General features: G+C 38.7%; 1 protein-coding gene across 5 annotated transcripts in view; it reads right to left on the reverse strand.

Annotated features, from left to right (window-relative positions):
- DGKB (diacylglycerol kinase beta) overlaps nt 1–17,486 on the reverse strand; it is a 347,040-nt gene that overhangs the window by 130,674 nt on the left and 198,880 nt on the right. For all 5 annotated transcript variants that reach the window (XM_050709163.1, XM_050709165.1, XM_050709164.1 and 2 more), the window contains one exon: nt 13,662–13,726. In XM_050709163.1, coding sequence (XP_050565120.1) covers nt 13,662–13,726 — 65 coding nt within the window. The remainder of the gene's footprint in view (nt 1–13,661; nt 13,727–17,486) is intronic.

The following is a 17,486-nucleotide window of genomic DNA, read 5'->3' on the forward strand; positions in this document are numbered from 1 at the left end:
TTAATGTACAAGACAGCACTTGAGTTAATGAAACAAACCATGAAGTCAATATTTTATGATAAACTCTGCCTCTGCATTTTTTTACTTATAAATGTGAAGATCAATAGCATGTCTTGTAATAGAAGGTATAAAATATAAAAGCTCAGATAGATCAGGCTTGCAATAGAAACAGTGGCAGGCCAATTAGAACTAATATCTTCCAAAGGTTTAGGCTTATTCCCAAATCCAAACTCTGGGAGAATAGAAGATTATATTTGTAGGCAGATATTTCAAAGTGCTCTCAAAAAGCATAGAAATGATTAATTCTAGAAAAAGAGGATAGCAGTTATTTAGCCTGCAGTGGCATCAGTATATATATATGTATATATATCACTATACATATATAAATATATATATACATGTATATATATAGTGATATATATACATATATATTTTTTGTTTTCAGAATGTATTGGGCTTTCATTTCTACATGCTTTAAAACAGGGCTGCATCTCTAGCAGTGCTCTCAGACTGTCAGAGTGTTCTGGTAGAAGTGTACACAACATATACCTGTATACCAGTAACAGTTTCAGAGATAAGAAAAATGTAATGAAAAAGATATACATTATATAATAAAGACTTCAGAAAAATAATAAATAGTCCAAACAAAGCAACGTTTAAGACCTCAAGTGAGAGACATGGCTGAAAAGCACTTCTCTCTTGCTCTGTCAACTTATTCGTTTCCTTTTTTTTATTAAAACACTAAACCACGAGCATTAAGTAGCTCTTAATTTAGCCTTATAATAAAAAATTGAAATCCTTCTTAACCAAGAGTGTAGTTTTGCTGAAATCTGTATCCTTGATTGTTTTATAAGGTGAAGGAACAAAGTAAAGTCAAGAAAGGCAAGGAAAAAAGGAGTCAAAAGCAGAAAGAGGAACAAGAGACACTGTAAGATAAGAAAGGAAGAAAAAGGTAGGCATAAGGTAAACATGCCTTTTAGCAAGAACAGTCTTACAAGTTAAGATTTCATCTCAAAGACTTTCTTCACTTAAGACAGCTAAAAAAAAACTACATTTGAAGAAACTGGTGAGAGATACTGTGAGAGACTACTGGCCACTAGCTTGTGCTCTAGGGTACTCAACCGATGCATAGCTAGTGCTGGGATGGCTCTGGAAATACAGGCAAGATAGCCGCAGGGGTATTGCCTTGTGCTTGAGGTAGTCTGAATCTACTCTAAACCACAGAAGAACATGTGGTCTTGTGCTCCACACAGATACTACAGTGCCATCCACCTTAGAAACAGACCAACAGTTCACTACAGAGGAGGTCTGCTGCGACTCTCCTTGAGTGAGAGAATTTTGAGAAATTGGAGGAGTAAGAGCAGGTTCAGATTAGCCCCAATAGGCATCTTCTTTCTCCTTGGCAGTATCTAACTTGTCTCTTCAAAAGGGACTGTTCTGCATCATGCCTATATGCCTTTATCCCATGATTTTAGTGTCTTTGAGCATTGTGGGTGATGTCAAAGGAGCTTTGGTAGACAGAAGGAAGACTGCTGTGTGCATTTATAAAATATGGCAGATTGTAAATACTTCAGATTAGTGTCTTTGTTTTCTTACTCTATACGTAACAAAAGAGGTCAAAAATCTCTTGTTCTGGTATGCACTTACTAGGATGCTACACATAGACCATCGCCTTCATAGCAGATGGGTGCAGGTTCCATGGTACTTACTTTGCTCATGTGAATAAAGAAGTGCATAAGTATTGTTAGTAATTTAAGCAATACAATTAAAAACTCAGACTTTTTCCAGACTTCAAACAATACAAAAGTGCCTCTTTACAAGATTAGTGCTCTGGCAACCTGGTGACAGAGTCAGATTCCCACCTGCTTGCTTATTTTCTGCTTTTCTGCCATAGTTGTGAACATAGTGTGTCTGATTGCCCCCTATCAGAAGGGGGAACTGTCTCCCCTGATCTCTTTCCTGTGTGAGTGCTTCATACTATGAAGCCAGTCTAAAAACAGTCCCATGGCTGCAGTGGCATGGCTGCTGCACAGCTTTGCAACTGCAAGGATTTTTTTGAAGCACAAGTGCTACTTAATCAGGTCAATCCACTCAGGTTTAATTTTTAAAAGCCCACAACAATTTGACAATTAAATGTATGTTCCCAAATCACTTTCACAGAACATTTATGCTGCAATTCTGTATGAAATCAAAGCAACAAAACATATTGAAGATTTCATTCAGAGTGAATTGTCAGCTGCCTTATACCAGCAAGAACATACTTCTTTGATTAAGACATCCTTTTTTCCTGAACATCAACAAAATCTCAATAACGAACTATATTGACAGCTTAACACAGCCTTCAAGGCTTTACTATCAAAATCCAAATCACTTAAGAATCTACTGCTACGTCTGCTGCTACTATGGTTATTAGTATATCATCGTAACTAAAAGAAAAACATTCAAGAAGTATTTTAGTGCATAAAAAAAATCAATGCTGTCCTTGTTTTTAATATATTGTGAGAACAAATATTCTAACCACAGAGAAAGTTCTTCAGTTGACCATTATACTCCCAAATCACAAGTTACTGTTCCAAAGAGCATTTGATGCCTTCAGACATATTCATAATTGGCTCAGAAATAGCATGTTCCAAGAAAGGTTAACAGACCTTGCTGTTCCTCATATGGACAAATCTTTATTAAAAAAAAAAAGCATAAATGAAAGTTCTCAAGAAACAAGAAGCCGTATGACTTGCAGCTGTTCCCTAAGCCTAATTTGAAAATAAAACAAAACAAAACAAAACAAAACAAAACATATCTAACAGACAGCCTCTCCCTCTGACTACTAAAAAAAAATCCTATGCAGTTTTTAGCACATCTACCTATGCCACATGGATTCAAATGATAGCCTGGGTCTGAATTTTAGGCTGATCTGGAAAACAATTTAACATAAATTCAATATGACCTTAAAATACTACATTATTTCTTTAACCTAAATAACAATATTTGTTGCTGGTATATGCAAATACACTTCTAGGGATTCACAGTGGATACAATTTGAAAACTTGCCAAGCTTAATAGATTCACATTACTTACTAGGTAACAGTCTTTTTGTCCAATGCTTTCCTGTTTTTCCTACTGTCACCCTCTTTACGCAACGACATACCACAAGCATCCACCTCATCTGCACAATCACTGATCAATAAAGGAAATCAGAATTCTGTAACTATTGTTTGTTAAGATTTGGAGAAACTATCAAAACAATATTGCTCCCCATATGTTTCTTTAACTGTCTTGTATCCCGCTTTGCAGTTTCCACGGAGAGATTTTCTGGGCCTTTTGAGCTGGAAGAAAGGGCATTCTGACCCATGGCCCACAATCTGAGACATACCTTACAGTCCTCATGTTGATCTGAGCCCATTTTAACACTTACCAAACAGAACATTACAGAGCACTTGACAGAGACAGATAGTACACACAGTGTGCATTTCCAGAAGTGCATGGAGCAGAGTCCTAAATCAACATGAATGAATGAACAATCTTTGTTGGACCAGGTTAGCAACCTTTTTTCTCCACTCCATCGCCCCCCCCACCATCCCCCCCATCAAATCAAATCAGAAAGATATCTGATTATTTGCATGAAACTGATACATAGACATAAGCCAGGCAAACTGTGTTCAAACAGAATAAAGAGGGAAATGGAAAATGCTATCTGAAATGATGGAGATGGGGGCACAGGCTCTTTATAACATACACTGAGTACTTAAATCACTTCAGCTATATAATTAGCAAAGATGAGAACTATAGGGTATTTAATCAGAAACAGACACATTGGTTGAAAGGATTACTTTTTATGTGAGGTAATCTATTCAAAAATTTATTTTTAAAATTAGTACTAAGGTTTTGTATAGGGTTAGAGGGATTGGCTACATTATTTTGGCGTTTACCAGTTACCAAAGTCTTTCTAATATGACACGAAGTAGTCTGCAGTTTTAGAGTGTAGAATTGGAAGTTTGGGTTATATTAAGTTTAAGATTCTGGATCTGAAGCAAACCTATGAGGAGAAAGGAAAGGGAAAGGGAAAGGGAAAGGGAAAGGGAAAGGGAAAGGGAAAGGGAAAGGGAAAGGGAAAGGGAAAGGGAAAAGGGAAAGGGAAAGGGAAAGGGAAAGGGAAAGGGAAAGGGAAAGGGAAAGGGAAAGGGAAAGGGAAAGGGAAAGGGAAAGGGAAAGGGAAAGGGAAAGGGAAAGGGAAAGGGAAAGGAAAGGAAAGGAAAGGAAAGGAAAGGAAAGGAAAGGAAAGGAAAAGGAAAGGAAAGGAAAGGAAAGGAAAGGAAAGGAAAGGAAAAGAGAGGGGAGGGGATGGGAGGGGAGGGGAGGGGAGGGGAGGGGAGGGGGAGGGGAGGGGAGGGAGAGGGAGAGGAGAGGAGAGGAGAGGAGAGGAGAGGAGAGGAGAGGAGAGGAGAGGAGAGGAGAGGAGAGGAGAGGAGAGGAGAGGAGAGGAGAGGAGAGGCGAGGGGAGAGGAGAGGGAAAGGAAAGGAAAAAAAGGGAAGGGAAAGGAAAGGAAGGGAAGGGAAGGGAAGGAAAAGGGGGAAGGAAAGAAAAGGAAAGGAAAGGGAAAAAAAGGAAGGGGAAAGGGAGGGAAAGGAAAGGAAGGGAAAGAAAGGGAAGGGAAGGGAAGGAGAGGGAGGGAAAAGGGGAAAAGGGGGGAGGGGGGGGGGAGGGGGAAAGGGAAAAGGGGAGGAAGAGGGGAGGGAAGAGAAAAGAGGAGAGGAAAGAAAGGAAAGGGAAGAAAGAAAGAAGAAGAGAAAGGGGAGAAAAAGAAAAAAGAAGGAGAAAAAGAAGAGAGAAAGAAGAGAAAGGAGAGGAAAGGAAAGGAAGGAGAGGAGAGGGAAGGGAAAAGGGAAGGGAGGAGGGGAAGAGAGGGAAGGGAAGGGGGAAGGAAGAGGGAAGAAAGGGAAAAGAAAGGGAGAAAGAGGAAAGAGGGAAGGAAAAAGGGGAGAGAGAGAGGAGAGAAAGGAGAGAAGGGAAGAGAGAAAGAGGAGGGAAGAAAGAGAAGGGGGGGAAGGAGAGGAAGGGAGGGGGAAGGGAGAGAAAGAAAGGGGGGGGGGAAGAAGGGAAGGAGAGGGAGAGGAGAAGAGAAGAGGGGAGGGAAGGAAAGGAAGGAAGGGAAGGGAAAGGGAAGGGAGGGAAGGGAAGGAAGGGAGGGAAGGGGGGAGGAGGGAAGAGAAGGGAAGAAGGGAAGGGAAGGAGAGGGGAGGGAAGGGAGAAGGGAAGGGAAGGGAAGGGGAGGGAGGGGGGGGAAGGAGGGAAAGGAAGGAGGGGGAAGAGGAAGGGGAGGGGGGGGGGGGGGGGAAAGGGAGGGGAAGGAAGGGAAGGGAAGGGGAGGGAGGGGAAGGGAAGGGAGGGGAAGGAGGAAGGGAGAGGGAAGGGGGGAGGGGGAGGGAAGGGGAGGAGGGGGAGGGGGGGGAAGGGGGAGGAAGGGGGAAAGGGGGGGGGGGGGAAGGAAAGGGAGGGAAGGAAGGGAAGGGAAGGGAGGGAAGGGAAGGGAAGGGGAAAGGGAAGGAAAGGGAAAAAGGGGGGGAGGGGGGGGGAGGGAAGGGGAGGGAGGGGGGGGGGGGGGAAAAGGGGGGGGGGGGAGGGGGGGGGGGGAGGGGGGGGGAGGGGAAAGGAAGGGGAGGGGGGGGGGGGGGAGGGGGAGGGAGGGGGAAGGGAGGGAAGGGAAGGAGGAAGAAGGAAAGGAAAAAAAAAAAGGGGAAAAGGGGGGAAGAAAAGGGAGGGGGGGGGGAAAGGGAGGGAAGGAAGGGGAAGGAGGGGGAGGGGGGGGAGAGGGGAGGGGGGGAGGGGGGAGGGGGGGGGAGGGGGAGGGAGGGAGAGGGGGGAAGGAGGGGGGAGAGAAGAGAGGGGAGGGGAGAGGGGGGGAGGGGAGGGGGGGGAAGGGGGGGGGGAAGGGGGGGGGGGGAGGAGGGGGGAGGGGGGGAGGGGGGGGGAGGGAAGGGGAGGGAAGGGAAAGGGGAGGGGAGGGAGGGGAGGGGAAGGGAAAGGGAAGGGGAAGGGGAGGGGGGGGGGGAGGGGAAGGAAAGGAAGGAAGGGGGGGGGGGGGGGGGGGGGGGGGAGGAGGAAAGGGGGGGAGGAGGGGGAGGGGGGGGGGGGGGGGAGGGGGGGGGGGGGGGGGGGGGGGGGGGGGGGAGGGGGAGGGGGAGGGAGGGGGGGGGGGGAGGGGAGGAGGGGGGGGGGGAGGGGGGGGAGGGGGGGGGGGGAGGGGGGGGGGGGGGGGAGCGGAGAGAAGAGAATATTGCTGATCCAAAATGAACTTTTGAAAATCAGCTGCAAATTTGCACTGGTAATATTTACCAGTTCAAGTATCACATTGGGGCATTTTGAGCTTGGCACAAAAATCAGGGAAAATAACTTTATTCATTTGTATAAAAACAATCCTGACCGTGATTCTATCAGCAAGAACAACTAGTAAACTGTTTTGTGGTTTGTTAGTTGTTTCTCATAACTCTATAGAACTCCCCTCTTCAGTCATGTCTGTGAATTTACCACAAATTGAAAGTAGTTAGAAATTTTTCTATCATTCATTGTACTATTAATTTTTATTTCAAATGGTGTGACCTATACAGCTGGAAGAGACTCAGATTAATTCCTATACAGTGAAGTTTACCTTTAAAGCATTGTAATAAAAAAAGGCTGTAGTTTTTAATTAATTTAATTAAAGAATGTGTAGAACATTCAACAGACAATTCAATCCATTGAAAAAGTTCAATGACCCACTCTGAGGAATGAAACATCATCTTCAATAAAATCCTTTGCTAGCCTGACATCAGTTGAAGAAAATCAGATTTTATTGACGTTGGCCTATAGCATATGGATAGACCTGTTGTGAATCAACAGTTTGTTACTTGCAGAAAGCATGCTGGGCCAATTCCTTTATATCATTGTGCACCATGTAGAACAATCCTTTATCCTAGACGATGCAATGATTTTCACCCTTTAATACATTCTACTTGACAATTTCTACCGCAACTGTTTCTTTAGCAACTGAGTATCATTACATATCTTTAAAGTGCTTACAATTCCTTAAAGGAAAAACATCCCCATATCTTTTCAATATTAATAAGTGTCTATTTCAATTATTTGTTCATTATTAACAGTCCAGAATGGCAAGTGTTTCACAACAATCCACTCCAGTGAATATGCCCAGTGAGCAGATAACCCTTACCACTATATCAGTACAAAACCTGAACCCATTTTAGTCCAGCAGTAGTGAACTTGATAACTGAGCACCCTAAGAAGGAGATAGTCACTGCTCCGCATAGGGTCTGATACAGTCCACTGTTTTCAAAGATGTAGTTTGAAATCACAGGGGATACATAGAACTGCCAGTCCTCTACTTAGAATGAATTTTTTACAGCACACTGCCTCTAGTCCTCAGGAATCCGAACCTAGTGCTTTCCAATCACACCAGCTTCCCCTACAGCCACTACAAAATAGTCTTAAACAGAGTAAAAGATATAGAATCATAGAATCATAGAACATCCCGAGTTGGAAGGGACCCACAAGGATCACTGAGTCCAAACTCCTGGCGCCACACAGGTTTACCCAAAAATTCAGACCATATGACTGAGAGCACAGTCCAAATGCTTTTTAAACTCCGACAGGCTTGGTGCTGTGACTACAGCCCTGGGGAGCCTGTTCCAGTGCACAACAGCCCTCTCAGTGAATAACCTTTTCCTGATATACAGCCTGAACCTCCCCAGTTGCAACTAGACACCATTTCCTCGGGTCCTATTACTGGTCACCTGCCCAGATATCACCTGCCCCCCCACTCCCCCTCATGAGGAAGCTGTAGACTGCGATGAGGTCTCCCCCTCAGCCTCCTCTTTTCCAGGCTGAACAGGCCAAGTGACCTCAGCCGCTCCTCGTATGTCTTCCCCTCTAGGCCCTTCACCGTAGCCCTTCTCTGGACACTCTCCAATAGTTTCACATCCTTTTTATAGTGTGGTGCCCAAAACTGCACGTAGCACTCGAGGTGAGGCCACACCAGCGCAGAGTAGAGCGGGACAATACCTTACTTTTGACCGACTAGTCTGTCGACTAGCATATTCCCATGACTGACTAGCATATCCATAGCATGAAGTCCTTAGTCTATTACTGCTTTCTAGATAAATGACAGAAATGTGAAATTTTGTATCTGAGAAAGGCACAGATACTGGAGATGCACAGTGCTGTCAATTTTGCTCTATATGCAACAGACATAGGTAGGCTGAATCAGCATTATTCTCCAAGTGTCCTCTTTTGGGAACTTATTATGGACTAATATATCTTGAATGAAATAAGGATGTCTAAGGAAAAGCAAACATTTTTAATATAATTTAATGTGTTAACCCAAGCTGCAACGTGACAGACTCAGGCTGTTGTGAAAATCGAGTAAATATATAATATTGTTGTATCTTTTGCAGATATAAACTGTATTAAGTGGGTATCTGCATAGTCCTTACACTAAGGATTCAATAACTCTAGGTGAAGTCAAGAGAATAGCTGCAAGGTAGTATAAAAACAATCCTATTAGTTTTGTCCCAGATCAGGGAACTCAAACACGCATGATATGCTTCAGGCAGTTTTTCTAGAGATGAACTACTCCATGGTTGAAGTCTGACAAAAGACATGATGATTCTTCTTTACTTATGTTATGATAATTAAGACTTTTACTTATCTTCATGATGATGATTCTTTACTTTTAATTTATTTATTTATTTATTTTTCTGCCTATAAGCATTATAAGCAACAGCTATGCAGAATAGGCTGTATAACTACAAACCACATCTGGATAATGTGAAAATATTTCAGACTCGGTCATATGTTTTGTTTTTTTTTGCCTAGAGTTGTTGCTTCTTATGACTACTATTGCAGCAATACTGCCTGAGTTCAGAGGTGTTGCTCCCTGGAGTCTTATTTTTTTATGAAAAGAAACCTGTCGGTTCAATGGGACAGGTAACAGATGTCTGCAATCTGGTCTCTGCATGGGGCCCATGCCTTCTTTTTAAGCGTTTTCAGCTCTGTCACAACAAAGAAGGCGGAGAGGTTGAAGGAAACAAGAAAGGATGAAATGTCTGTAATTCAAGTTAGAAACTGTGTATTGATGATTAGTTTATTCACTTTAAATATGTACTTGTGGTTCAACCCTAAAGACTACATCACTTACGCTGAAAAAACTGGAATAATAATGAAAATATCTAGTTTTGTTCTATTCAAATTGAAACATTTTGACATCTCAATTCGAAGCTAAAATAAACCAATCTTAAAACGAAGGCTAAATACATCTGAGAATGTAGCATTTTATCCACCCCATGACAAACTGTTTTGCTTTTAATCTGAGGTTGCTGTATGCAAAAATAAGCAGAAAGTTTTAAACTTTTTTTTTTTTTTAAATCTGTAGGTTTCAGTCACCAAACTGGAATTACTACTTGCTTTCAACAGCAAGGGATCTGGGGAATCTATGATATTTGAGTAGAATAACTGTATTCTAGTTTCTTTGCTGCCAGGCTGGTTTAAAAATCTTTTCAGATACAGCACATGAAAGGATTTATTTATCTATTTACCTATTTATTTATTTATTTATTTTGATGTCAGACAAGATGCTTTACTGTGATGACTACACATTATAGTTCAGTACTCCAGCTGGGGCACATGGGATAACATACTAAAGATTCATTTACCTTCCATTTCCGCCATCTTTTCTTTCAGTGGCCATTCCAGATTAAATAAAAGCATAAGTAAACAAGTTGAAAGGGAATCTCAGAAGTACATGGTCAAGAACATGATACAAATTGAGTTACAAGGAATAGGAACCTTTTCTGCATACTGATTTCCTCTACATAAGAGAGGAAAATTGACTGATGTTTGAAAATCTCAAAGATGATATACTTAAAACTGTAAATGCAATTTATAAATCCTACTTTAGTTTACCAAGACTAAGAAATATCTTGTATATTATTGGGTGCCAGAGAGTCAAATTAGCATTCCTAATTTAACTGAATATTACTTTAGAATAGTTAATATCAACTTGAATGATTTTTTTAGTTGTTGAATGTTTTCTTTGTTTCTATGTGTATATTCTGGTCACATAACTCATACATCTGTTATTCCCAGCATCAAGACTATGATGTTTACACAGATCTCCCTGCAGGGCATTTTGGCCTAACTGAATCGTTATTTCAACAGTATGTCCTAGTTTAATGATACTGTTACTTGAAATGCTGTCTTTTGCAAGTTTTCTTCCCCCTGAGGTTAACACAGCCCTTCCACACTGAAAGTAGGAAGTCTGACCCTATTCTTAAGTAAGAGATGATGGGAAGCAAACTCTGCTGTCTTGCACACAGGGTTCTCTGCACTTCAGACCTGTGGAGTAGGTACCACAACAGCTGAGATTCTGTTTTTTAAAACCTTAATGCAATGCCAGTGCTGGCTTCTAATGTGTGTGCTAATGATCATAAGATACGATTACTTAAAAAGACTTATTACGATTCATTCTTTTGACAGAAGTGGGGATGCTGCTGTGTTCTCACTTCCCTTCTTTTTCTATTTGACCATCACCAAAAGAAACATTTTTCTCCTGCAGATCCATTTTTACAAACAAGTAATGAATATTTTACAATCTTTGTAAGATATTTATGCTGAGCCCTATTTATAAAATCATATAAAGCCATTCTATATATTACAGTGTACAAGTATTTTTAAGTAACTAAGACATTAGTTATTAAGACTGATTAACTTAAGATTCTGAACAGAGGACACCCATTTGACAAAGGGACTTGACTTCAGCTTAATAACAATCTGAAACATACAGGTGCTTCATTGAAAAGAAATGACACAAGGTAGCCACTAAGTCATTTGAAGACTTAAGAAACAACAGGTTTTTAATTCACATGTATACTTATCTTAATCAGAGATTTTTGAAAGACCTAAATGTCTCTAGGCAGTTTAGAAATCCACGTTTTATTTAATTTCTTTCCCTTTTTAATAAGTCAGTACCAAGTCTTTGTACTACGAACCTAAGAACTAAAATTTATGAACACTGTAGTTTCAAAATGTGTCAGAGTTCATAATAATTAGTCACCTACTTCCAAAGTATTCTACAATATTAGTAAGTAGTGATTAAAAAGTCCTTATAAGCCTTGTGGTATGTTCTCATTTTCATTCTGAGAAGGTAAACAAGTGCAGAAAGATTCTGCTTTCATACACAAGTACAGCATATCAAGAGTTTCCATACTGGTATGATCTATTTACACATGAAACATGGCATCAGAATGTCAAGAAATGTTCATACGAATATAAGAATCATCAATACTAGTATTTAAGGCAAAAGATTCTCCAACCCCAAACTTAACCTAAAGTAACATCACTGAAGTAAATACAGTACCTTTGGGTTTCAAAAGACCCCTGCATGTAGCGTAAACTCACAGTATTTTTTCAGTGAGAAAACGTTTTATATATTCATTTTCAAAGTAGAACCTTAGGGCAAGGATCTGCTTTACGAAACTGAATGATAGCTGTGGGAGTGCAAAACTTTGGAAAATCAGGCAAGAAAAAAATAATAAAGCTACAAAAGAATTGATTTTAAAAGTCATGAGAGAGATTCACACGTGACAATGCAGGATTTCCAAATGAGTAAGTGCTATTAACCATGGAGCACACTATGAATCTGACCTGAGATGCACTTGCTGATCCAAAAAAATCATTTAGATCACACAGAAAATTCCACACTGGTGAAAAAAAGTGGTAAAAAAAAAAAAAAAAAAAGTCTTGTGGTTTCACAGACATCTAAATAAGAGTTTTATTTTCACACACTGCAGGAAAATGCTGCTACAGCATATTATGGAGCATTGCCACATGCTAATAACTGTTAGTGGAATAAACTATTTGTGAACTAACATCATTTGGAAAATTCTATACAACAAAAATAGAAATCCACATTTTTTTCTTACTACACAAAAGAAGTAACTTTAAAAAAAAAAATCAGTCTCTATTACAATACTTTGTTCAAGTCTTTACATTCTTTTTTTAGAAATGCATAATCATTCTAAATAGTCTTTCAACACCCAGAGAATCCTTCCTTTTTTTCAAGTTCTTTCAATACCACTGTACCAAAGCACACAGGGACTGGAACTATATATTTTTGTAATTAATTTCTTTAAGATAATGTTAGAAACCTCAGGTTTCTTAAAATATAGATGAATTTCAAGGTGAGCCTGTTAGCAGATGTTATTAATGGCGTATGATTTATTGTGACATGAAATCTGATCTGAAACCCATGTTATTAGCTGAGCTTTTTATAAATTATAATTGCCAACTGCTGAAAATATGCAGAAAGACCACTGATAAACTAGCTTCATTTTCAGGGCCTAGAATATCTGCATCTGCTAAATGTCCAATATCTTTCTGAATGAGTATGATACATTTGGATGTGCAGGCTTAAGTTCAGATCTTTTCACAGTATAATTCTTTCAGAATGAGAAGAATTGGAGGTAGAAAGTGGTCATATAACATAAATGTTTAGTGTGGAACTTAAAGAGAAATATATAGTTTGGTTCTCATATGTCATTGCATATATACTAAACAGATTGAGTATTTTAGGAAAAAAGCCCCCATCTTGGACTGTTAAGTGTAAAATTTATACTTGCAACATGAAAACTGTAAGTTAAATAATATTCAAACATGTTCAAGCATCACTCTCTACAGCCCTAATGAGGCTGCATAAACAGCATATTTTATCATCCTAAGGTCTATGAAGATTGGCATCTAAACAAGATCTTCCAGTTGACCCTGATGGAGAACCGAAGAAAGTCTGCAGACATGACAAAACATTTGTTTCAATAATTATTTACACATATTCATTTTATATTCCAAAGAACTTCACATCTTACTTTCCTCTCCTCATGTGCCTTTACATGTTAATTGAAGTTTCTAAAATGTTGCTTTTATCCATCACAACTGATTGCTAAATTACCTAAATAGAAAAACATAAGCATTGCATTGTGAATATTATCTACTCAACAAACCAGATATTGAAAGGAGGTGAATTTACAGTACATGTTGTAATACATTTTTAATTTCCAGAAAAGCTCTGAGATAACATTCCAAATTCTAAAAAGCAACACAAGGAACAGATGCAAAGTCTCATTCCTGACTTTTTTACATATCCAAAGCTATTTAATGATAAAAGCATTTATGTGTAAAGTGGCATTCACTTGACCTTACTAAGAGTATATATGGAAGAGCCCCCTGTCAATGTACCAGTGTGCGTGTGGGAATGAAACATAAGGATCACCATCTGCAGCTGTCTAATAAGTGTTCTTCAGTGCCTAATGGCAAAGTGTCAATTCATGGATCCTCAGTTACCACAATGCATCATCTTGTCCATGCTAGTCTTACAAGTCAAACATTTTGCATGTGAGAACAGTTTATTTATAATGCTATTCATTTCAGTGGAAATACCAGATATGAAACAGTTATGCTACAAGCAGTCTGGGAGCATATACTTAATATAAAATGCATTGATTTCCTCTCTTTTATAAGAATCAGTATTTTTTAAAGGCTGTGCAAAATTTAACCCCTTACAGAACATAATATAATGAAATGGAGATAATCTTTTCACATGCAAGCATTTTGAGTTTCTTACCTACTGTTGAACTTCTCTGGATGTTTTTCTCTCATGATATGGAATCTGTGGGCAATTGAAGCATCCTAGCAGGAAAAAGAAAACCATAAATCTACCATAACAGGAAAATTACAAAAATGTAAACAAGGCATATTGTTTTAAGGTGTTTTATTAACTACTATTTTCAACAAGAGTAATACTCTGATCACTTAGAAAGTTTACAGGCACACTGTTCCAAGAGTGAGATCTATCTGAATGTAATTAATTTATTACACTTGTTACAGTCTCCATTATTCCTTTTTAGAAATCAGACATGATATTACATTTACTGAAAGAAGCTTCAACTTCTTTATTAGAACATTAACACAGTTCTTTTTATTTTTGTTGTTGTTGAAATACTAAAGTCCATGAAATCTCTAGCTTTAGAAAAGCTAAATGATAGATTTAACAGAGTTATTATGCACATACAGCTTGATATTTGTGTAAGACCAAATCTTTCTATAGAATTTGGTAGAAAATGAAAATAACTGCTGAGATATCTTTCCTCTATATCAGGGTGGAAATAATCTGGGGGGAAATGGTTCTTAATATAATAAAAGAGACTTTTAAATTAAGTATATACTACTAAAGTGTTTTGAAAAAATAATAAATGATGCTAATAATAGAATCAAATGTGTATTTGAAATGAAATACCAAAATGAAAGATGTGTGTAACATTTTAAAGAAAATCAAACCATTGCAATGGTGGAAGTTGCTGAAAATAAAGTATTTCGAACTGCTCTGCTAGAATCAGTTTTCACAGCATTTATATTGCAGGTATGAAAGTAATGTTTTCCTCAGGTATGAAAATATTTTTTTCCTCATTCTAGGTAATGTCATATTTATTTCACTTAATAATTCATAAAAAAAGATACGAACTGGGAATTAAGAAAGCACAAATTTTGTTTTCATCTTTTAATATATGTATTAAATGAGGTGTGAGAGTATGAAATCTACCAACTCTACAGTCTTGCAGGAGATGGTAAACATTGGATCATGTTTTCATAATTATGTCTTAAAATGCTGCATATATAAGAATATACATATGCAAAGTGTTAGTTTAGTTAGTAAGAATTTTAAATGAATTGTAAATGAAATGAAATGAAAATGTAAATAGTTTGACAGAAACTACAAATACAATATCACTATAATTAACTATCACGTATAAGAAACAACTTAAAAGATAGAAATAAAAAACTAAGAATTTGAGAGAAGTATATCAAATTCAGTATGAAGTCTATATCTAGCAATATTTTAAATGATTTTCAAACTATCAAAATTAGCAAATTAAAATTGGGGGGAAAAAGAACATGAAATACTTTACTTAAATTTTATCTTGTTGCTGATTCCAAACATGATTAAGATATTTTGTTTAAAATCATTTTTATTTAAACACATCAACTTTAATGTAATTAATATAAATAAGAAAGCAAGTATTTAGTGCAGATATATAGGCACCACTAACATCAAACATGGCTACAACACCATGACTAAAACAGTTCTTTATTTACTAAGACTTTTTTTTTTTTTTACTAACAGGGTATCTTTCAGAGAACAAACTAATCCAGCCTCCGGGTTTGGTTTACTAAACCAGGAGTACTTTGAAAAATAAATGCATGAACTTTAATACTATGTCCAAAAAAGAATCATTTAGATAAATTGATAAAATTTATATATTTTTTTAAGATTATGAATAAAAGGCAGTAAGTGATTACATTTTATATGCACTCTACCTATGTAAGGATGTAGAGTGTAGAATGTTTTTAGCAACATGACTTGTGACCAGTGACAAAATAATCATAGAATCATAGAATATCCCAAGTTGGAAGGGACCCATAAGGATCATCAAGTCCAACTCCTGGCACCGCACAGGTCTGCCCAAAAGTTTAGACCATGTGACTAAGTGCACAGTCCAATCTCTTCTTAAATTCAGACAGGCTTGGTGCAGTGACTACTTCACTGGGGAGCCTGTTCCAGTGTGCAACCACCCTCTCGGTGAAAAACCTCTTCCTGATGTCCAGCCTAAACTTCCCCTGCCTCAGCTTAACACTGTTCCCGCGGGTCCTATCACTGGTGTTTATGGAGAATAGGTCACCTGCCCCTCCACTCCCCCTCACGAGGAAGTTGTAGACTGCGATGAGGTCCCCCCCTAGCCTCCTCTTCTCCAGGCTGAACAGGCCCAGTGACCTCAGCCGCTCCTCAAACGTCTTCCCCTGTAGGCCCTTCACCACCTTCATCGCCCTCCTCTGGACACTCTCCAACAGTTTCACAGTCCTTTTTGTACTGTGGTGCCCAGAACTGCACACAGTACTCGAGGTGAGGCCGCACCAGCGCAATCTATTAGTGGCATCACTAGATGTACTGACTCCATTGAAATACTCACTTTATTCATGATCTAATTACACAGTTTCTAAAAATGAATATAATTTGTTGTTTTATGAAGATTACATCTACTTATTTATTTTTCTATCATCTTTGAGAATGGAATTGTTATTTGACACTTTACTGTCCCACAAGGACATGAGAGGAAAAAGCTCTAGGGACTGAACTAGTGTTACTCATAAAATGCACAGTAGTTCTGTCCTGTCATCCAAACTGTCATCAGAAACTTGTCAAACTACACTTATAATTACTTTAAATTTATTTTCATGTGCAATGCAATTTTATAAGGTAAATATCCACAAATATCCAGGTGATCCCACAGTTCTTGAAGACGGATAAAATAAAGCTGACAGTAAACCCTGAGACGTCACTCTGCTAAACAAAGCCTACCAGCTGAACTAAAATAACTCCGTTAACTCTAGAAAAACCTATTATTCATACATTATCCCACATTAGATGTGCCAACATTAGAAAAGTACATTTGTTATCCAGTTCTATATGAAAAAAAAATAAATAAAAGAACTACTGTTGTGGTTAACTGTTAATTTTCTCTACATTGAAGCAAAAGAAAAAGACAGACTCAAGACAAAATGAATAAAGGAGTAGTAGCATATTTGACAGAAACTAGGAAACACTAATCAAGGACTAACTGTCTAATGAATGAAATGAAAAGGCTAATGTGCTTACTCATGCATAACAAATGCAAGGCACAAACAAGCTAGGGATCAATGCCCACTGCAGATGGCAAACAGGCAGTTGTTTCTATGCAAGGTTGATTTGACTGAATTTTTTCCCCTGCCTGAACATTTTCTGACTCCAAAATAGATCAACTAACTTAATGAGCTGAGAGGAAAAAAAAAAAAAAAAAAGAAAGTGATACACATAGCTAATTTTGATGTACCCAACATGAGATGGGCACATGTCAGAACAACTTACAAAAACTGCTGAAAGGCTATGGCTTTGTCAATGGAGACTGTAAAACAGACTAGTTACTATACACAGATAAATTCCAGATAAGTCCCACAGATAAGCAGGGGAGCTGCTAAGGCTTTCTTAGGTTAATACTGCCTGATGGCTCTTTTAAGCCCTTGAATGCACAGCCCTTAAATTCCCTAGACAAGGACTTCATCCCAGCTATAACTCCATGCTGTAGAATAATCTGAAACCCGTCCATGCTGGTTGCTCATTAACAACATAATCCTTTGTTTCAGAGAGGAGAATAAAAAAAAAAAAAAGCCCTTTTTTTTTTTCAAATGTCTATAATCTTTCATTTGTTAAGATAGTAACATATAAACTAGTATAAATAAAGAACAATCATAACAATTAAAAGAGCAGGAATCTGAGAGTGGGCAGGAATGCAAGTTCTGTCTTCCTAGAGCTGCAGGGATTACCAGATACCGTCCCTGAATCCTAAGGAAAAACCAT

This window comes from Cygnus atratus, chromosome 2, assembly GCF_013377495.2.
Source record: "Cygnus atratus isolate AKBS03 ecotype Queensland, Australia chromosome 2, CAtr_DNAZoo_HiC_assembly, whole genome shotgun sequence".
NCBI lineage: Eukaryota > Metazoa > Chordata > Aves > Anseriformes > Anatidae > Cygnus > Cygnus atratus.